The sequence below is a fragment of the Chionomys nivalis genome, chromosome 14, assembly GCF_950005125.1.
Source record: "Chionomys nivalis chromosome 14, mChiNiv1.1, whole genome shotgun sequence".
NCBI classification, from domain to species: domain Eukaryota; kingdom Metazoa; phylum Chordata; class Mammalia; order Rodentia; family Cricetidae; genus Chionomys; species Chionomys nivalis.
In genome coordinates, this window is record NC_080099.1 from 21,182,889 (window position 1) to 21,204,858 (window position 21,970).

The window sequence follows — 21,970 nt, forward strand, 5'->3', positions numbered from 1 at the left end:
AAGAGAGCTGGCCAGCGGGGGAGAAGCTTCCTGTTCAGTCCCAACTCGATTTCTCCACAATGTGTGTAGGATCATAAGGAACTTTTTAAATGGGTCTCTACTTGCCACGAAGGGCCAGTCTGCAGTGTCCTATGCCTCTTGCCTGAATCAGGCCAGCTTCAGACACAGTGATATAAACCGGGAGCTTTTCATATAATAGGGCAGACAAGAACATCTTAGGCTTTGCAGGTCACACAGTCCTGGCGCAACTGCTCTACTCTACCAACAAAGTGACGGTGGACAGCGGTAGGAAGTGACTGACTTTTGTCCTTATACTTTGCCCCATGGCTTTATTGGTTCCTGCTGCCTGCCCCACCCTGACAAGCCACTGTGGCCTTGTCTTGTGGCCTAACTGCTCCTGACAAAGTCGGATCTTTTCTCTTTGGACCCCAGGTGTGTCCACGATTTGGATTTATTTGTTTCCTTGCTGACAGTCAGATTCTAGCAAGAGGAATGGTTTTTCATGGCCGAGTATCTCCCACTCTGACTTCCGGCCTTGCAGGTGGCCTCCCCAGCTCAGCACAAGACCCTCTGCTTCCCCTGAAGTCGTGCGCATGTTTCCCTCCAGGTTTTCTACAAGCCTTTGTTTTCTCCCCTGCCACCCTCTGCCCCCTACTTTCCTTTTTTGCGGTCTGCACCCATTCAAGCTTTTGTCCCCCTCATCAACGGTTTTCACTTAGAGAAAGCGACAAGTGCCAGGGGTATCAGCACATATCTATAATCCCAGAACTCAAGATGCTGAGGTAGGAGGATTATAAATTCAAAGCCAGTCAGACCCAGATTAGTCTGGGCTACATACTGTAAATGAAGGTTTCTTTCCTGCCTGCCAGTTCCCAAAGAAACACTTGGAGGCTTATATTAATTATAAAGTGTTTGGCCTGTTGGACCAGGCTTATTATTAAGTAGCTCTTACAACTTAAATTAACCCATTTTTACCTTTCTATACTTTACCACAAGGCCTGTGGCTTGTTACCTCACATCTTGCTTCTCTGGCAGCTGCTGGTATCTCCCTTACTCTGCCTTCTTTCTCCCTGTCTCTCTGTTTGAATTTCCCACCTGGTTCTATTCTGCCTGGCTATTCACCAAATCAGCTTCTTTATTAACTAATGGTAATAAAACATATTCACAGCATACTGAGGGGTATCCCACATCAACATACCAAGATCTTGTGTCCAAGAAGATTTAAAAGGGGTGAGGGGATGAGCCTGTAATCCCTTTTCTTTAACAGTTTTTCTTTCTAACTCTAGTGAGATTGGGTCATTCTCCATTCCCTACAGTCTCAGGGGTGTATGCGTCTGTGTCTGTGTGTCTTTGTCTATCTGTCTGTCTGTGTCTGTATATATAAAGGGATTTAAAGAGACCTCACCAACCTCTGAGACCCAGGGAAGCCATCCAGTCCTATGGGTATCCGCTCTCCAGCTTTCATGTCCTAAAATGGGTTATTGGATCTTTGGGTCTTCCCTGTCATTTTACACTTAAGTACTATGGGCTTTGCTGCCCAAAGTAAAAAGCATGAAACTCAGAATCTTGATTGAAATTAAGATGAAATCACATGGACCTGAACAGGAAGGTGGCCTCTTGTTCCAACAGGTCCCAACTGGTCCTGGTGGAATGGGGACAAAGCTGAAGTAGCCAGACAAGTTCATAGAGAGTTCTAGCTGATTGCCCAGTGTGAATAACAAACACGCTTCTTCCTCATTCCTTCCCCCACTGCCTAGCCTGGTATCATAATCTCGGAATCTCTGTCATGTGTAGATATCTTGGGAGTTGGCAGGAGTCTTGTATCTGTCGGGTGAAGGGCAAACGTTTGCAGTTTGTGCCTCTGGCCACACATGCAGATAAATGGTCCAGCGAAGGAACTGGGGTTGGATGCCCACAGAAATGTTGGAAAGACACGTCGTGGGTACAAACATCTCTTCTGTGTTTTTCTAACTCGGGCTGTATTTTGTGGTGGTTAGAGCCCTTTTGCTGATCATTAGATGACAGATAATCTTTTTCATAGACTGCTTTCCTTGTTCTATGGGTATTGATGGAGCTTGGTCTTCTAAAAATATAAATTGTTTTAACACTGTGTGTGTGTGTGTGTGTGTGTGTGTGTGTGTGTGTGTGTGTGTGTGAAATGTATCTGCACACTACAGCATACATGTGGAGGTCAGAGAACAACTTCTCATAGTCAGTTCTCTTATTCTACTACGTGGGTCCAGGGGTTCGAACTCAGGTGGTCAGACTTGGTGGCAATTGCCTTTACCCACTGAGCCATCTCTCTGGTTCCCGGTGTTTGTTTGTTTTTCATAGTCTGATTTATATTCCTGGGGGGAATATATGTTTCTCATTGTTCAAAATTTCTTTCAAATGACTTTGCCTGTGAATTTTAATACCTGTCTGCCCTTCATAAGCACAAAAGGACATTCAGTAGATGCCAGACATCTTTGTGGCCATTTCACTGCTCTCCTGTACCCCTAAAGCTAGCCAGCTCCCCTTCTTCCCTTCCTCATCTCTGTTCCTCTTCCCTTTTTTTTCCAGCTTTTTCTCAGTTACATTAATGTAACTCTGGCCTTCCTTTTTTGTTATTGCTTTGTTTTTAAACTTCCATCTGTCTTCCTTAACATTGCATTTCTTACAAACAATTCAGTTCTTAAGGACACACGAGTAAACCGTGACCCACCAGGGATCCTAATAGCACCACAGAGCAGTCTGAGCCCAGAGTTTCAGCACCTCAGTGTGCATGAACCAAGGTTATTTCTTTAATGATATCCTGGTCACACAGTCTGCTTTCTTGTTTTAAATCAAGAGAATGCCCCAGCTACCTAAGCCTGCGTGTTAAACTCATGTTAAACAAGAGTTTCAAGAGACCCATTGAAAGCTCCTTTTCTTTGAAGAGCCAATCTTGTGTGCTGCAAAAATGGAGGACAAGTACCAACATGCTTCTAGAAAGTGCCAGGAGGAGAGATAAGCTCACAGCATTCACTGAGGTTTACTCTTGTTCACCTTGAGCAAGGGCAGACAACAGCCAGTGAATGATGAACCGTTTCTGGTGAACAGGTGAGAAACACCAGCTTCTGAGGGCCAGTGTCAGGACCCCAGGCTTCCCTTGCCTCTGAGGCTGGAAAGATGGGAACTCTCATTCCCTCTGGGGTTTCGGCTTCTCCATTAGCAAAAGGGGAAAACAATTTAACTTTGGGGAGCCAGAGATTCCTACCATTCCTCGGCTGTGGGATGCTGGGTTTTAGCTGACCGGTTTAATGGCCCTGATGTCCCCAGACTGACTCCTTGGGTAATAATTCTTTCACTTCTGAAAGCGCTTCAGAGACGAGATCCTCAGGAAGGACAATGTTCCAGAGAGAATGTCTGGGTTGATGCAAATCTAGGCTTTTCTGAGCCTAGGAATAGGGTGTGCACACTGCCCCCCATCTCCTTCACAGCTGACTGATCTGGAACTCCTGTCTTGCCTTTCAGTTCCCAGTATACACAGCTTCTATGCCCCAGGCCACATTCTGATCTAAACTCCCCCTTCTGCATGGGATGCTCCAGGCTCCAGTTCTCATGACCAAGCTTGTAAAAACCACTATCCGCTATCGCACCCTTCTGTACCACTGAGTTCCTCCCCTCTGTGGGCTCCCTGTCACTACAGATAATGCTTTCGTAAAGGTCACCAGGTACCCGGCCACCAAGCTCACTGAGCTTTGTCCCAACCATCATCTTCTCCCTCACTTTCCTCTGATGCCAGAGCTTTCTGACACTCCCCTCAGAAAACCCTCCTCTTCCTCCTTCTGCCTCGCCCCCTTTCCATTCTTTCCATGTTCCTGTTCACGACTGCAAACTATCCCTGACAAACTAAGCCGTTGAAGTCACATCACAGGACCAGTTCAGCAGATTCAGGTATTTGTCAAAACCCACTTGTTGGAAGGAGAAAATGGCCGCCCTCAGATGTCCTCTGACACGCTGTGGCTCATGAATACACACTTGCAAACACATACATACACACTCACACGCATGCACACACACATATAAATAAAATTCATTTTTAAAATACAAATTTAAAAAAATGCTTATGTAGTAGGCCCCAGTGCGTGTCCCAGGGAAGGCCTTTTCTAACTGCCTGGCCTTAAGGAAACAACTTTGTCTCCTTGTACTTCAGGACTCTTCTCTGTAAAATAGGCTAGATCTTAGAATCAGTTCTCTATGGTGATTGTGAGAATTAAATGAGAAATAAATGTGAAGTAGTTATGTTTTAGGCATGTGGTAAGTGTCTAATAATTATCAGCCACAGTCACCTCCTGCCCTGGAAGTTCTTTCCTAATCGCTCTTTAAATCCAAACTGCCTTCCTCTCACCCTCAGCTTCTGCCTCGGTTTTCTATGATTGGATCAGATCATCATCTTGACCCCTTCTCTTTCCTTCAGAGTGTTTGAATTCTCCTGGCCTCCCAGACTGAAACTGCAGGGTCATCCCCACCCTCCAGCCCCCACCCGCCCAAATCCATGAGCAAGGGATGGAGAGATGCTTGGATGAGTTGGATGGATTCCAGCTTTCCCAGTGATCCCTTCCTTGTGTAGGGAATGCTTGGTTATTTGGGGTCTTCTCTGCCTCTGTCACCCTAAGGCTTTTGCTTTCACATAGACTTCCACGAGAAAGCCACCAACACACACACACACACACACACACACACACACACACACACGGAGACAAGAATAACACTAAAGCTCTCAGTGAGACTGAAAGTGTCATTTATGTAGTGACTTGTCTTTTGATGGATTGTCCTGTAGGGGAGAATCTGTCCTGATGGATCCAGCAGGCTTGCTTTCTTGTGATAGCCACATATCATCTGAAAGATGAGGAGTTGGTCAGGGGAGAAGAACGCTCACATGCAGCTCACATGGAGATCACATGTAGCAGAAGGGAAGGTCATGAGGATGGCACCTGAAGGAACTGAAATCAAGCCTGTGGTGCCACAAGAAAAATATATATCCACTTCCTCTCCTTTTCAGCATCTATCCTGGGAAAATTTAAAAATTGAGATGGCTGATGGGAAATAGTCTATCTCTCTAGTCAATCAGGGGTGCTGCTGTGGCCCAAGATAATATCTTTCTAATCTAACCTAGTTCTAGACCCCCAGGCCCTATGCTGGCATATAAAAAAAGGGTATTGGTATGAGCATCAGTATGAATCAGCATAGGGATCAAACTGAGCTCTACTAGAGAAATCTCTGTGTACCAAAGGCTTACTGGAGATGAGCTCACCTGAATGAGGCAGGTGACTGGCTCCCAGCAAGCTCCAGAATGAGACAGCTGTGATTACTAACGAGTGAAGAGAGGCTCAGAGGAGCTAGGGTTCCAGGCACCAAATGGAATCCTTGGAGCCTGTGTGATGGGGACTGGGGGTCAGGCAGCCATGCTTGGCCAGTATAAATGCCACCCTTGAAGGCCCTGTGAGCTTCTCAGGCTGAAAATAATAGGGCAAGATAAGCAGTAGCCCCCTTCCATGGCTGCCTCTCTGTGGTCAAACCCCTTCTCTTCCTGCTGATCTTACCATAGAGAAGTATTGTATTGCACAGGGACTACCCACTAGCCCCTTCTCCTGTCCCTTGTATAGTTTGGTCTTCTCTTGCTCCCTGGGTAAGCAGGTTACCCACCGTTAGCAGCCTCATTCATTACATTGCTGCCAGCCTGGTCTTCTGTCATTAGTTTTGTTCCCGTCAAATGCATCCTTACTGTTTGCATGAGTGATGTAAAGTTCAACTGGACCATGTCAGTTTCTCCTCTAAAGCCCTCTGGAAGATGTCCCTGGTCTTGCCATGGGGTTCTAGGCCCCACTATCTGCAGGGTCCTAACTGGTCTGTCCTGTGAGCCACTCTGTGGTTCTGCAGTGCCCCGCTTTTTCTATGTGGGCGGAGGTCAGGATGTTCTTGCTCATAGCATCCTGTTTTCCTCAAATACCCTTGGACCCTTTTCCTCTTCCTTTACTAACATAATTGTGAGCTTCTAAGAATCAAGTAAGCCTGGGCGGTGGTTCGTGTAGCCCAGAGGCTAAAATGGAAGGATGATAAATTCAAAGTTAGCCTAGTCAACTTTAAAGATCCCACCTCAAAACACAAAAGCAAAACCAGACACCCAATAGTCAATACAAGGAATGTCTGTTCCAAAGCGTGTTCCTACCACACCATGACCGGGCTAGTTTTCCCGCACCACCAAGTGTCCAGCATTACATTTAGTCCATGGTCATCTTATTGTCTGGATGTTTAGGTATCTCTGTGTTCCCTACTCTGTCTGGACAATCATGTTTTTTTTTTGGGGGGGGGGGATTGAGGTTAAGCTTGATCCACAGATGTTTCTCATTGGATTTGTCTCACAGAATATCCCTGCTTTCTGAATTTGTGTGTTCAGAAGGTTCACATACACGGCTTGTGAGAAACGCCATGGCACTCCATCTACAGTTTCCACGGCCATGGCTCTGGGGTGGGGCTTAAGAGCCAACATTTCCAAGAGCCCATGTATGGCTGTTGGTGGTCTGGAACCGTCGCTCCCAGAATTACGGCTGTGGTCATTTCTAGCCAATCTGCTCTTTGTCTATCCATGATTTCAGAGACTGTGGTTATGGGTGGAAGTGAACTTGATTTAGGAAAATGAGAAGCCATGGTGAGGAGATAAGTTCTATACCTTCCTTGGCGAAGATGGTTCTGTGACTTGAGGGGCACCTTCTGTTTTACCCCTGTGGCCTGTTGACAGAGCAGCTGCTTTGCTAGACTCACACTGGAGCAGAAGGACCTGAGCAAGGCTGAAGCCTTCCTGCATAGAGAGGACAGGGCTATCTTTACTTCCTCCCCATCTCATCTCCCGCCCTGGGTCAGTTGTACTCTTTCCCAGGTGCACAATCAAAGTCCTTCAGAAGCATGTGGCTTGGTGGCACTGTGAAGTTGACACTTAGTTAAGTTCTATCACCTGTGCCCATTCTTCTGGCTGTCAGAGTCCAGGGCTAAATTCTTTCCGTCTTTCTTTGTCTGCCTGCCTTTCTTCCTTTTTATGTTTTGTTTTGTTTTTCTGTTTTGAGTTTTTGGTTTTGGTTTTTGTTTGTTGAGACAAAGTGTTACTATGTAGCCTTGGCTAACCTTGAACTTGCTAAATAGATAGACCAGGTCGGAATTAAACCTTTAGGCATCCCTCTGCATCTTCCTGGGGTTACAGGCAATCACATCTAGTGCACATCTGACGTTGGTGTCTTTCTTTTCATATGTTTTACAATTCTAAAAGCCACAGAGAACACAAGTCCCTGCCTAAACAATCATTCCATGAACATGTGTAACTGTCCCTATGTCAAACATGAGCATGGCTGGGAGAGCTTACATTTTATCCCTCCTTCCCAGCTCAGAGGAAAATTCCATCCTTTTCTTTAAAACTTTTATTACATTTTATGTACTTATTTGTTTGTTTAGTGTGTGTGTGTGTATATGTATGCGTGTGAGGGGGGGTATGTGTATGTATATGAGAGTATTTTGTACAACAGCCCACATGTGATGGTCAAAGGACAATCTGTAGGAGGAGTCACTTCCTGTCTTCCACCCCGTGGTCCTAGGGATCGAACTCAGGTGGTCATGCTAGGCAGCAGGCATCTTTCTCCTGTGAGCCATCTTGCTGGCCCCATCCTTATTTTCATAGCCACAAGTCCTTTTTTTCTTTTCTTTATTGTTTTGCTATCTGAATCCATGTCTCTAAATACTGTAGTTTAGTTCTGTATGCTTTCAAACTTTGTGTTTATCTATATGGGTCTATGCAATATGTATTCTTATTCAAAAACATTTTAAAGATGCATTTATGCTTATTTCCATGGCTATGCAAAATTTCCATCTTTTCTAGTGTTTTCCACCTCTCCCCACCCACCAGTGTTAGGGATCCACACGAGCTAGGTAAGCAGTCTCCCACTGAGTGATGACTCCAGCCCATATACTCCACTTTTTATTTATCTTTACCCATAACCTCTTCGCCTTTAGAATTTACATACATATATGTATATGTAATAGTAAATAGAATGGCATAATGACTATAAAAAAGAAGCAGCTTATGTATTGCTTTTACATAAATTGAAAGAATGCATTCACATGCATATTTTTAATGGTGATATGTGCAAATGAATCCACATTTGCATGGGCAGAGAGTGAAAATAAATTCCACATCCCTGGATCTATCTTAGCCATGAATTTTTGTTTTTCTGCGAAGAAACTTGTTCTTACTGGTTAGTGTCTCATGGACCCAGAGGTATACGGATATGCACACATGGACATTCATAACGCTTACATATCTATTGCTCTTTGTACCCAGGGATATGTGTGTACATATGATTATACCATGTATTGCTTCTGTGTATCTCAAAACTAAAGGCCTAGGATAATAGATGCCCTCTACCATCATCAGTGGGCGATGTGATGTGGACAATTTCCCTATTGTCCATATCAAGACAGCTCATTTGTTTTATTTTGCTTTTCCTATCATCTTAGACTTTCATTATGCGAATGTTTAACCAACTGTTCGTAGTTGGCGTTTTGCTTAGTCCTAATCCTTGGAAAATTTTGGCTATATTCAGAAGCCCTGCACTGTACCATCTCTCCCCTGCAAAGTAGTCCATACATGGAGAGTAACTTCTAGAAGTTGGGGTACACTACAGTGTACTGGGTGTCAAATTTTGAGACATGGTCAAACCGCTCTCCACAGAGGCTATCCACAGGACCCAATTCTATTTACTCTTTTTAACTCAGTGCCATTAGATTCTTTATTCTTTGCCAGAATTTCAGTTTTATAAGATAAAAATGGTACCTCTGTGGATGCTGAATGGCTCTTTGATGATCTTCAGGGTCTTTCCTCCTGTGAAAGAACTGCCTGTCTTTTTTTTCTGTGTGGCATACCTGCCCGTGTCCTGTACCCATGCTTCTCTGGGATGGTGCTCCTCTTAATACTATGATTCTAAGCTTTTGATTTTTCTAGTCTCCTGTGTCTGTTGCACTTTACACCAACTAATCCAGGCTTTCGGTTGTTGGTGGCTTTGTAACTGAGGATGGGGACAAGGCCATGCTCACTTCCTTTGCCAGATGGCACTGATCAAAGCCCTTGGCGTCTGCGGGAACACTCCAGACGTCACGTAGCTCTGCTTAGATGTATCAGCGACACAAGCATTTAGCAGAGCGTGGAGTGACACCGAGCCACATGTGGCTGATGTTACAAGCATCCCAGACATACGCCTGGTTGGTTTGTTGCTGCAATTCTGGTTGATTTTCTGTCTAGCATCCAACCACAGGGCCATATGGTAAAGATGTATTTTCTGAAAATTTTTATAATTTCTTCTCTTTGTCAATATTTTTGTTCTAGAAAATGGGACAAGATGATTTGTTTGACTAAAAATTGTGGTATAAGTATATGGTAAAATATATCCTAAAAGCAAGTGCTTCTCAGTGTTGCTTTGCTGGCCTTCCTAAAGACATTAACACAGCATTTCAAACCATACTAATAAGTGTTCTCTGCTTTTTTAAATTTTATATGTTTGAGCATTTGAACTTGCATGTATATATTGTACCATGTTTGCACAATGCCTACAAAGACAGAAGAGGTCATCAGATCTCCTAGAACTGCAGTTAGAGATCACTGTGAGTCACCTATGGGTGCTGTGGATGAATCTGGGTCCTCTGCAAGAACAAGAAGTGCTCTTAATCTCTGAGCATTTCTGATTCATGGTCACATTAATTTTGCCAAAACTAACAAATAATTTTTATTTGCTAAGGGTGTTGGAAAAGGGGTATTTCAAGTGTCTTCTTTGAGTAGAGTTGACCATAAACTACCATCCTCAGATTTTTTTTATGGTCTTTACTTGTAAACTTCCCAAGTCTCCAATGATGAAGAGACACCAAGATGCTTGTCCACGCAGGTCAACCAAGAGCCTTGACTCTAGGCGGTTTCTGAAGTAGAGGTGAGGAGCTCTTGTGGCTAACCCTCAGATGCAAACCCACATGGCACTTTCTCTAGGTCTCTCAATGTATTATATTAGCACACCTATAAAACACAGAGACTAAGGTCATCTCTGGTCATCCTCACTGCTTCTACTGGGAGTTAGCTATTGCCCTTTCTTTAGGGCTTACAAATGAAAACAGGCTGGGGGAGGGTGTAAGTGATGAGTCTAAGTTCTGTAACTACCTGCTAAGGCCTTCGTTATAGAAGGGAATTTAGGAAGCCGGTGGGCTTGCGATGGGGCTGGACCCAACACACCAGGGGAAGGTGGGAAAACTCACTATGTTCAGCTCATTCACAGAATGGCTTGTTCTTTCCTCCTAGGCTCTTTTGCTGGTTTGGTTGTTTGGTTGGTTGGTTTGCTCATATTTTTCTTTTAAAACAGGGTATCACAGTATAGTCCAGACTGGCCTGTAACTCTTTTCTTTTTAACTTTTAAAGATTTATTTATTGTATATGTATGGGTGTTCCGCTTGCATGTGTGTGTGTGCATCACACGTGTACCTGGTGCCCACAGAAATCAGAAGGTGGCGTTGAATTCCCTGGAATTAGAGTTATGGGTGGTTGTGAACCATTATCTTAGTGCAGGGAACTAAACTTCAGTCCTCTGTAAGAGCAGCCAGTGTTCTTAACTGCGGAGCCATCTCTCCACTTTTGGTCTTCCTGCCCCTGCATCCTGGGATTGCTAGAATTGCTGGTGTGTACCACCCTCGCATGCCCCTCCTGGGTGTTTCTAAGACTGAGTCCCAGGCTTCCCACTGACCTTTTCTTCTTGGGGAACTCTGTCAGCTTCTCTTCCCTTACTGAATACCAGTGCCTAGAATGTGTCAGACCATCAACGAGCTCAAGTCAAACCTTAAAAGTGTGTGTCATTGGATGTGACACACACCACTGCAATTCAGCACTTGGGAGGCTGAGGCAGGATGATAACGAACTCCTGACCAGCTTGGGCTATGTCATAAGACTCTAATAATAGGGACTGGAGAGTTGGCTCAGCAGTTAAGAGCACTCTCTGCTCTTTCAGAGGATCCAGGTTGAATCTCCAGCATTCACATGGCAGTTTACAACTGTAACCCCAATTCCAGGGAGCCCAGTGGCCCCTTCTAACCTTTGTGGGTCCCAGGCATGCATGCAGTCCATATAGATACATGCAGGCAAACACTAATACACATATAATAAAAACTAACAAATCCTGTAAAAAATCAAAAAACCCAGATACATCTGCAAACTGCTACAAGGGGAATGGATTCAAGAAAACACCTTTTTTTAAAAGCTACTTTCCTTTGGAGCTCTCCTTTGAGTGGGAGGGACGCGTTCTGATTGCAGGTCTCATCGCGGTGCTCATGGGTTGTTTTGCGCTTCCGCTTCCATTTTCCCTTTTGATGAAATTGCTCTTGAGCTGAGAAGATGCCAGGAGTGTCTCTACTTGTCATAACACAGCACTTATGATTACGTGGTGAGAGGCAGCCAAACCACGCGAGGAAATGCTCAGTAATGGGATTGTGATTTCAGAAATGTAATCAGGTTCGTTATTCGTATTCTCTGACAGTCTGCGCTTGATCTCTTATACTAGTATCTGTGTTTCCTAAGGAGCCGGACAATGAAAAGTGAGTCGCTTGAAAAGATGACGTATTTTCATAAGTACCACTTTGATTTTTACAGTTGCTGCACGGTTGATTGCATTATGATCTCTTACTCCTAAATTTTCTTTGCTCCCTTTCCTCTTCCAAAAATGGCATGTCATACTCACTGTTAATTTCATCTAAACTTGACCCACCCACTCGTGTCACTCAAAGGAAGTCATCTCCCTGCAGGTTGATGAAGAATTCAATGCCGAGGGATGCTGCCTTTGGCCTAACTCCTAACTAATGACATCCGTATTTTGAGCTTTCTTGGCAGCAACACGTTTGCACCTTTGTATTAGGAGATCAAGCACGGCTGTATGCTGTGGTAATAAAGGTGGTCCTGGTCTCATAAATGATCTTCCCAAGTTGCTCTTGCTGGCCGAGTGATACAAAGATTGTGTTCCAAAAGAAGGGCCTAGCCAGCAAAGCAAGGTGGGGGTGGGGGCAGCTTACACTGGAGGCTCAGAGAGACCAGTCAGATTCTGAGTCTTATCCCCCTAGTCTACACTTGCTCATCCTGCCAAGCTATAAAATAAAGAAGTTAACCACTAAACACCATGCCTGACACATACAGAGAATGAACATGTTATCTATAAAGCTGACATCATATAGGGCCGTAGAAGCCCAGTGTGGAAGAACCAGACAGAACACAAAAGATGCAACCTCTTTGCCAACAGACATCACCTCTGTGTTGGAAGGTCCTTTGAGCCTAGATTTTCACTGAGTGAAGGGTTTCAACAACAGGACACCAATTGATATAGACATGGAGCAAACTAAACTATGAATTTAGCATTTCCAATTCAGTCTGAAGATACTTTTGGTGCTAATGCATTTAGAACATATGGAGGACCTGTGAGGAATTCAAGGATAACCTTGGCATGTTCCAGGCCTTCCTGGGAACCAGTCTGGGCATGGAGGAAGACACAGCACCAGGGTGAGGTGTAGATAGATCAGCAGTGGTCATTGTTGTCCCTCTTATGACTTGACTACAACGTAGGGTAGGTGTGGAGGAGGGAGGTCTAGCTTCTGTCTGTCCTTGTGAGAACATGTTCATTCTGCTCTGGGTCAGGGTCAGCTCCATCCCTTGAAGACCCAAGGGGCACAGACAGAAGACAGAACAAACTGTGTAGTTTGGGAGTAGCTCTGATAAAGGACATGCCACCAAGGGTTTGAAAGGCTAAACTCTGCCCTGGAAATGGGGATTAGATTGGGACAACTATGCCTGGAACGTGATGGCTAGTTACACTATACCTTCTACCTAAGGATTGTGATTTTCCATATTCAAAGTCAGAGCAGCTGAATGACAGCTGCCAATAAGCAGTACACTAGCGTGTTGAACATGTCCAGAGTGGACACTCTCCCAGGGGGACGGCGATAGTCGTGCAGCCTTCGGTGTCGGAGCAACGCAATCTATACTGGGCAAGAGTAGACATGGCCACAAGGTCCTCAAGTATGCTGCTGGGAGTCATGATGTTGGCCCATTCAGCCCTTGGTTATGCTGAGCCTGACTAAGTCACTGGGGGAGGCAGCCACAAGTCTCCCGCAACTTCAGAGTAACCCACACTCCTTGTCTTGAAGCTTATAAAAGACCTATGGCCATGACTATGAAAAATATCAACTATCTAAGAAACTTTCCATTGGCTAGCTTCCTGTGAAGCTGCCTACCCCTCTAGGCAGGTGGAGAGATACCATGGGCTACAGGGGAAAATGCATGTATCTCGTTAGGCTACCGTGAAGAACCTCATCAGAATTTAGGCCATTCCAGCTGTGGTCACCCACAGACATGCCTGTGTTTGCAGCAAAGGTGTGGAGTCCTACAGCTATAGGGCTCTGGGGAGGTTGGGATGTGTTTGGCACAAAGAGCCTCTGCCCCTCACAATAAGCAGACTTGTGAGTGACAACAGCTACAGGGTTGGAAGGACGATGTCCTGGTTTCATTTCCATTACCGTGATCAAAATACCCTGACACACAACTTGCTTTTTTCTGTTTCCCTTTTAAAGGCTTCACATGGCAAATCAAAGCAAATGACTGCAGGTCCCACAACCAATCTCAGTTTATCAACATAAAGTTATTTTGTATGAAGGAGAGCAAATATGTGATTTGATGTTTGCTCACAATTCCAGGTTACAATCCATCATAGCAGGGAACTCAAGGGGACAGGAAGGTAAAACAGCTGGTCAGATCTCATCCACAACCAAAAGCACAGAGACATGGGCACACGTGTGCTTATTATTATTACTCAGATACCTTTCTACCTTCTTATGGAGTCCAGGACTCAGATCCCTGCTGCCTACAGTGGACAGGGTGGTCCCACATCAATTAATCTAATAAAGACAACCCTCATAAACACACCCACAGACCCAACTGATCTATCAATTCCTCATTGACACTCTCTAAACAGGTGACTTCAGAGTATGTCAAGTTGGCAATTAAAATGAACCACTTCCGTTAGAGATAAGATTAGTGCACATATATATGAAATATAATATAGAATATATATATATGTTTAATATATATGTTTCAGTGGAGTTGGAAACTATGGTGTCCCTCTGCTGGTGACCTCAGGTATCCACCCTAGGGAGACTCAAGTTAGCAGTTCAGTATAGTGGACATAAGTAGATGTTTAAGGAGACACGTGTTGGAAAGGAAATGTTCTATTCAGCATCAGGGGTCCTATTGATCTTCTAAAGTTTCCTGGAATTCAGACAGAACAAGGACATGGAAGGAACTTGAGCAGATGACAGGCATTGGTCACCAGGGAAATGCATGCACAACACCAATCCAAGATCATGGCTCAGAAGGGTTAGTTGGTGATTCTCGTCTTCAAGATTTATTCATTCACTAAACATTTTAAAAATGTAAGTATTAGAAACCAAGTCAATGAAATTGAAAATTTAATATAGCTGGGAACTTCTAGATCTTTAACGATTTTACTTCGGTCATGTTTAGGGGTAGATTGCTCTTTTAGAGCAGTGATGTTCCATGAGCATCTGGTCAAAATGCAGCGTGCTAGGACTACACATGGTAATTTAAACACCTGACATGTATCCTCATGGGTCCTTAGTCTCAAAGACTGAGATGACGCTGTTGGTAGGTTTTATTCTTTCCCAGGATTTTGAGATTGGGATCTCCCTTACTTACTTTCTCTGCTGTGATAAAATGCCTAAACAAAGGAAACGTAATGGAAAGGGGCCTCTTTTGGACCACAATTCAAGGGCACAGTTGATCATGACAGAGAAGTTCTGGCTCTAGGAGGTTGGGGCAGCCATTCACATTGCAGCCATACTCATTCAGGAAGCAGTGGAGACAAACACCTGTCTTTGACTCCCTTTCTCCTCCTTATTCAGGTTAGGACCTGAGCCCATCTGTTGTGCTCACAGGTCTCCTACTTCAGTTAATATAATCAAGATAATTACACAGAGGCTTACCAAGAGGTCTGTCTGCCATGTGATTCTGTACCTCATTGTCAACCCAAATTGACAATTAAGATTGACCATCCCAGTTCCGTCCCAGGCTCTATGACTGTAGATTTTCATCTTCCACGAATGACGTCACACCTTCTCTCTCCTTGCTGGTATCCCAGTGGCCCCTTCATAGAGGCCATGACATACATAGTGGATTAGGGCCCATTTTACAGACCTCACTTTAAGTCGATCCCTTCCCCAGTGACCCTCATTTCTACTTACAATTTTTTTCTCTTTATCTTTTAAAGATTGCACGTGGCAAGTCAAAGCAAATGATCGCAAGTTCCATGAACAACCTCATTTTATGAACACCAAATTCTTTTGTATTAAGGAGAGCAAATATGCGGTAAGTTAATGGCAGAATTGTTTTTATACTAGCCCAGGTTTGTCAAGTCAATGTCATGCTTGGTCTCAAACAGCACCTTCCATTTAGATGGCTATTAGCCTGGGGCTATTGATAACCCTCTCCCATTCTGCAGACTGTCATTTTTACTAAAGTTTAACTAAGGTTGGTAGGTGTGACGTGAAACAAAATAGAATTATATCAGTGTAAACATCCCTTGTGTAGTGGTTTATGAAAACTATAAAATATTATCACTGAAGCCTTTTTCTGAAAGTAACAAAGGTGACTCTGCCTCAGATGGATTTAGAGATATCAAAGGTATTTTCACCTAAAAATGCTTGTTTTCTTTAAAATATGATAAAGCTTATAGCTGAGTAGAGCTGGAGAGATGGTTCTGTGATTAAGAGCCCTTGCTGCTCTTGCAGAGGACCCAGGTTCAGTTTCCAGCACCCACACGGCAACTCACAACAATCTATAACTCCAGTTCTTAGGAATATGGCTCCCTCTTCCTGCCTCTGCAAGAGCCAGGCATGTATGTGGTACACATACATACATACAGTCAAAACATATAAATAAAAGTCAATAACCCTATAGGAAAGAATACAGACACGTGTTAGTTAAAAGCAGAGAAATGAATTTATTTAGTGTGGCCATGTTGAGAAGAGTAACAACTAAAGCAATCTGGTGATTTTGCAAGTCCATCTTCCAGATCTTTCTGTGAAGTTAAGGATAACTATAGCATAAGAGATATGCATAGTTAGGCAATTCCAGTCAACATATTGTCCACCCATCACTGATCCATCACTGGGATGTCTAGTCGGATCTCCAGGGTGATCCTACAGGTTGCCACAACTGTGTGAAATCTCTTTCCAGGAGAGAAATTCCTCCTCTGGCTGGCACCAGGTTTCAGCCTTTTCCTTCTCCCAGCATGCGAGTGTTGGGACAATTCAAATTCCTTGGGGACCATTGTTTCAATAGTTTAATAGCCAAACAGAAGGGCGTAAGTGCTTATTCTTAGACTGTCTTTTCTCCTGTGGTCCATTAGAGTACCACAACTGTGTGACTTAGGAAGCAGAACATTATTTTCTAATAGTTTCGGGAGTTGGAAGTCCAGAGTCAAGAGGTTGGCAAGATAGGTTTCTTATGGAGACTCTCGGGACCAGATCCATGCCTGCCCCAACATCTGGTACTTGCCCACAATTCTTACCATTCTTTGGCTTCTAAATGTATCACTCCAATCTCTGCTTCTGTCTTTTCCCTGTGTGTTAACCAATTTCCCCCACCTTCCTATAAGGGCACTAGTCATTAGTTTAGACCTCTCCCTGATCTGCTGTGAAGTCATCTTGATCTCACCTGGACCCCATAGACAAGCGATATCTTGTTAACAGGCATTAGAATTAAGGGTTAGTATACCTTTTGGAGGGCACAATCGACCTGCAAGAATGGTTTTTGCTCTTTCGGACACAGTGGTCTTCATCTTCTCTTAATAAAAGGTACTTTCTTGCTCTGTTTGTGTTGGCATCCAACTTTGCCCCAAGTTCTAGGACGTCCTGTGGTTCAAGAAATGTGGCAGCAGGATCCCTAAGGTGACAGTCTGGTGTCTGTGTCTTGTAATCTAGACTCAAAGTCATCCCAAGCCTGGCTAGAATGAAATACTTTAATAAAATCTCAGCGTTCTTCTGACTGGAGAATTATGGCTCTGGTTTTTGGGCTGTGGGAAACAGTCATTTGTGCAAATGGGTGTACTTGTTGTCTGGTACCATTTAGAATAATTCTTTATTTTTCCCCCAACAGAATAATGCCATTAAAACATACAAGTACAACGGATTTTCCTTTCTACCCCTGAATTTATTTGAACAATTTAAGCGAGCAGCCAATTTCTATTTCCTGATTCTTCTTATCTTGCAGGTAATGCCCTTTGATGCCTTGAATCTGTTGTCAGTGATGTGCATTGTAGACGTATAGCAAGTACAAGTCTCAAATGTGTTTTCTATTTATATCAGGGATTTTTACATAAGGGATCTGTGCCTTGTGCACAGAACCAACTCAGTGAGTGTTTAAAGAGAAATAATGAGACAAATATTATTCTGATTCTATTTTGCATTTTTGTTTCAAATGGGGGGATTGAACTTTGAACTCTTACATATTATACCCCTGGGCTACATCTTCAGCCTTCTTTTTTGCTTTTTAAATTTGAGGCAGAATCTCACCCACATGCTCAGGCAGGCCTTGAACTTGTAGTCTTCCTGCTTAGGCATCCTAAGTATCTAGGATAACAGACCTAAACCAACAGACATGGTTTAATTCTGTTTTCAGAAAACTGGTGTGAATGATAAAATTATATCCCTAAAGTAAATAAAACTAAAATATTTATAAAATTATTTGTACCTTAAAATTAACAAAGTTTTTGTTTGTTTTATATTTGCCTTTTTTTTTACGTAGTCATCTGTTTTTCCATAAGGATACTGTTGACTTTTTATTGAAAATTTGTTCATAAAGCTTCTAAGTAAGTTTCTAAATTAATTTTGTGAATTGGTTTTACATTAGAAACAAAACACTTCTTTTTTTTGAAGCCAAGAAATCCTTATCCGGAGTATTAGACTTTTATCTGTATAGAAACGGTTGCTGTAATCAAGGGTTTCTACACATTTTAGCTAGTGCTCAGAATCGACCTTTAGTACCTGATATGTGGGTTATAAAGATAACATAGTCAGTTGGCTTTATCAGATTCTTTATCACAAGGGTTGGATTGGAAATCACAACTGGGATATACCAATGATGTTTTAAATATAGTAGATGTATGTCTGAGAAGGATGTAGGGTATGTGGAGCAGAAAGCATAGAAGAGAGAAAAGACACTAGGAAGAAGTGACTACTTAATGGATGTTGGGGAACAAAAAGATTTGATAACTTAATTGGAAAAGGTGTGTCGCCGGGTGAGTGTAGCGGTGTACACTTCAAGTCATACTAGGTCTCTCTGTGGCCAGTGGGCTCCTTTTCCCTTCATCTACTTATAGAAGGAAGAGGGCAGACAGTTCGCAATATAGCTGCAGCCCATTGGCTTTCTGTTAAGGTACAGCAATCCGCGTTAGGGTGACAGCAACAGACAGGCTGTTTGCCTGCTTACTTGCTCTCTATGAGGTAAACCCCAGCACATGCTCCATCTTGCAGAGAAGAGCGGAGGCTTAGTGTGGTAAAGTAACTTGCCCAAAGTCTGAAAGCCTAGATGTGTAGAACAGAACAGTGCTGAGTGGGAGATTAACTTCAAAGAACCGGATGTGGTCCAAATATCAACATTATTAAAGATATATCCATCCACCAACGTAGGAGCTTGCTTTGTTGCCTGAGCCATTGGCAACGACCATGATGGGGATTTGCCTACTCAGTGGCCTTCAGAAGCAGCCATCTTCTGTCACACTGCAAGACCCACAGTAGCCACTGGCTGGACACAGTGCTGCTCAGAGCTAAGGGCTGCTTCCTCCCGACCCCACATACTCTGTTTTTGTTTTTTTTTTTTTTCAGACAGGGTTTCTCTGTGTAACAATCCTGACTGTTCTGGAATTCGCTTGGTAAACCAATCAGTCCTCAAACTCACAGAGATCCTCCTGCCTCTGCCTCTGCCTCCTAGTGCTGAAATGAAAGGTGTGTGCCACCACCGCCGCCCAGCCCTACTTTGAATTTTTACAAAATAGCTTAGTTATGATGCAAACTCTGTTTGATGTCTAGTTAAAGCCATGGTGAGATAATCTTTGGGGCCACTATCTGCCAGACTGTTTCGTGTGCCAGAAGTCAGAGAGAGCCAGAAGAATGACTCAATGTCCTTTCCTCAATGTGCTCTAGGACATAGACTTGTTCAATGACAGACATTAGGATTAGCAAACCTAAAATCAAGCATCCGCTACTTGTGAGTCATGTTTTCATGTGTATTAAGTTTTTCCTTTTCTTTTAGGCCATCCCTCAAATCTCCACCCTGGCATGGTATACCACACTTGTACCCCTACTTCTGGTGCTGGGCATCACAGCAATCAAAGACCTAGTAGATGATGTGGTAAGGATTTCTCAAGCCGCCTTCTTCTTATCATTCTGACCTTGCTGATATTTGTCATTGATGCGTTAGATATTGAGATGATTCAAATAATACCTTTTTATCTTCCTTCCAAAGGCTCGCCATAAAATGGACAAGGAAATCAACAATAGGACATGCGAGGTCATTAAGGATGGCAGGTACCTCTTTGTAACTTAGCTACAAAGATTTCATGTATTAACATGTCTAAAAGCATATTGAAAAACAAGTAGCAGAGCCTAGAAGTCTAGGGCACATTGGCATTGTGTGTATGTCTTTGTGGACATGAGTGTGTGTGTGTCAATGTTGGGTGTCTTCCCACAGACACTACCGCCTTTGTTTTTGAAATCATGTCTCTCGAGGTTCTGGTTCTCACTGGTTCAGTTAGACTGACCAGCAAACAAGCCCAGCATCTGCCTATCTCCCCCTCCCTACCACCAGGATTACAAGCATAGACTGCCATTCCTGGCTTTTCCACACGGACTCTGGGAATCAGACTCAGGTCCTCAAGTCTGCAATACAAGCGCTTTACTGATTGAGCCATCTTCTCGGCCCAAGTACATTCGTATTTCAATAGTGAGTCATTTCTGATAAAGAGAGATGTTACCTTACCTTCAGGGTTGTGTGTCGGTGGAGTTTCCTGCCTAAACTGCCTATCAACACTGTCCTGGCAACCGTTCCCCAAATAACCACACAGAGATTTGTTATTAACTATAAATGTTCGGCCAATAGCATAGACTTGTTTGTAGTCATATCTTATAATTTAAATTGACCCATTTCTATTCATTTATGTGCTGCCCCGAGGCTTGTTTACCTCATCTCTGTTCTTACCTTGCTGCTTTTTCCTTGCATCTGACTGGTGGCTTCCCTGACCCCCACCCTCTTCTTTCCAACATTCTCTCTGCCCCAAAAAATCATGCCTAGCCATTGGCCAGTCAGCTCTTTAGTAACAATGAGAATGACCACGTCTTCCCAGTGGACAGAAGGACTATTCCACAGCAGCTGGGCAGCTGGACCCAAAATGGATTCAATGTAGTTGCTGATTGAGCTTATGCTCCCAGCATATCGAACACTTCTACAAGCCTGCTGCTTCTGTCCCCACCAGTCCCAAATGTGTCCCTTTCAGAGATGTCCCCATACCTTTCCTCATTTGCCACCTAAAGTGATTTCTCCCTCCTCACCACTTTCAGAACATTTAGTGTTCGTCTCTTTTGTGATGTGAATTGTGTTAGAATTATGTGTGTAGATGTCTCAACTCCTGGCCCAGACTATGCCTTGGCTTCTAATACGCAGAAAGTGCTCAATAAACTCTTGTTCGAGAAACACAGAATGCAGTCAACTCTGGCCAAGTCAGCCAACTGAGGGCTCAGTAATGAGTTGTTTGACAAACAAGATCCTCAAAGAACGAGTCCAAAGTCTACTAAAAATAGGAATGAAGAGCTAACTCAAAAGACGGTTTAATGTGTCCACAATTCAGAATATAACCCAATTTACAGTCACACATCCGCTGCACTTGGTTCAAACTAGGTGCCAGCAAGTTGTAAATGTTGACACAGGATTTTTTTTCTCCTCGTAAATAAATGGATTCTGGGTTGGAAGTTACCTCTGGAATCACCTAGTGTAGTATTGTGAAGGTGTAAGATTCTTTGCCACCCCACCTCACTGTTCAGTGTGCTTCAATGACAGTGGTTATGAGTAGCCCTGAGGCTAGGGAGGGAGCCCAGAGCAGAGCATCCATGGTCGTATGACCTCAGATAGAATAGTAACCCTGGGGTTTACCAAACTGTGAGAGAATACACCTTTTGTATATGTGAAAATTTTTGGGCCAGAGTATTATAGTTTGAAACTTTGTAAACATGGTTCATCAGAAAGGGAGAGATTCTGTGGATTTAAAGAGTGAGAGGAGCCCAGCTTTGAGGCCATTGGGGACTCTTGGTGGCCTATGGTGAGTCATGCATGCCTGTCCTTGTACTAGCACTAAACAAGTGACGAGTGACAGAGGAGAAGAAACAAACAAACAAACCAGGGGGCCATAGCAAGCCCTGAGCACAAAGACCAAGGTGCCCGCTGTCCTCACTAAGTTGAAGTGCCCTCTAGTGGGTTCTTCCTTACATGGGGTAGGGTGGAAAGAACACAGCAAAGTCCCTTTGCCAGTGCTTCCCAAGCAGGGTAAGGTAACTCTTGTGACATCATTGAAAGGCAGAACTTGTAGCAAACACTTCCCTGTAATTTGCACATTTTCCAGAATCTTTGACCCCCAGAAAGAATGATCATTTTTTGGCCTCACACTTTTTTAAAAGCCCGAATTGTTGTTATTTTTTATTTTTAGGTTCAAAATCATCAAGTGGAAAGACATCCAAGTTGGAGACGTCATTCGTCTGAAAAAGAACGATTTCATTCCTGTAAGTGAGCAGCTTCCCGTTCTCTCATTTTCCTCATGAGTACCCACCC

General features: G+C 43.6%; 1 protein-coding gene across 1 annotated transcript in view; it reads left to right on the forward strand.

Moving 5' to 3' along the window:
* Atp8b1 (ATPase phospholipid transporting 8B1) overlaps positions 1-21,970 on the forward strand; it is a 112,029-nt gene that overhangs the window by 50,222 nt on the left and 39,837 nt on the right. Inside the window, exons 3-7 of the mRNA XM_057789239.1 lie at positions 15,363-15,460; positions 17,252-17,365; positions 19,406-19,504; positions 19,619-19,680; positions 21,849-21,921. Of these exons, the coding sequence (XP_057645222.1) occupies positions 15,363-15,460; positions 17,252-17,365; positions 19,406-19,504; positions 19,619-19,680; positions 21,849-21,921 (446 nt within the window). The remainder of the gene's footprint in view (positions 1-15,362; positions 15,461-17,251; positions 17,366-19,405; positions 19,505-19,618; positions 19,681-21,848; positions 21,922-21,970) is intronic.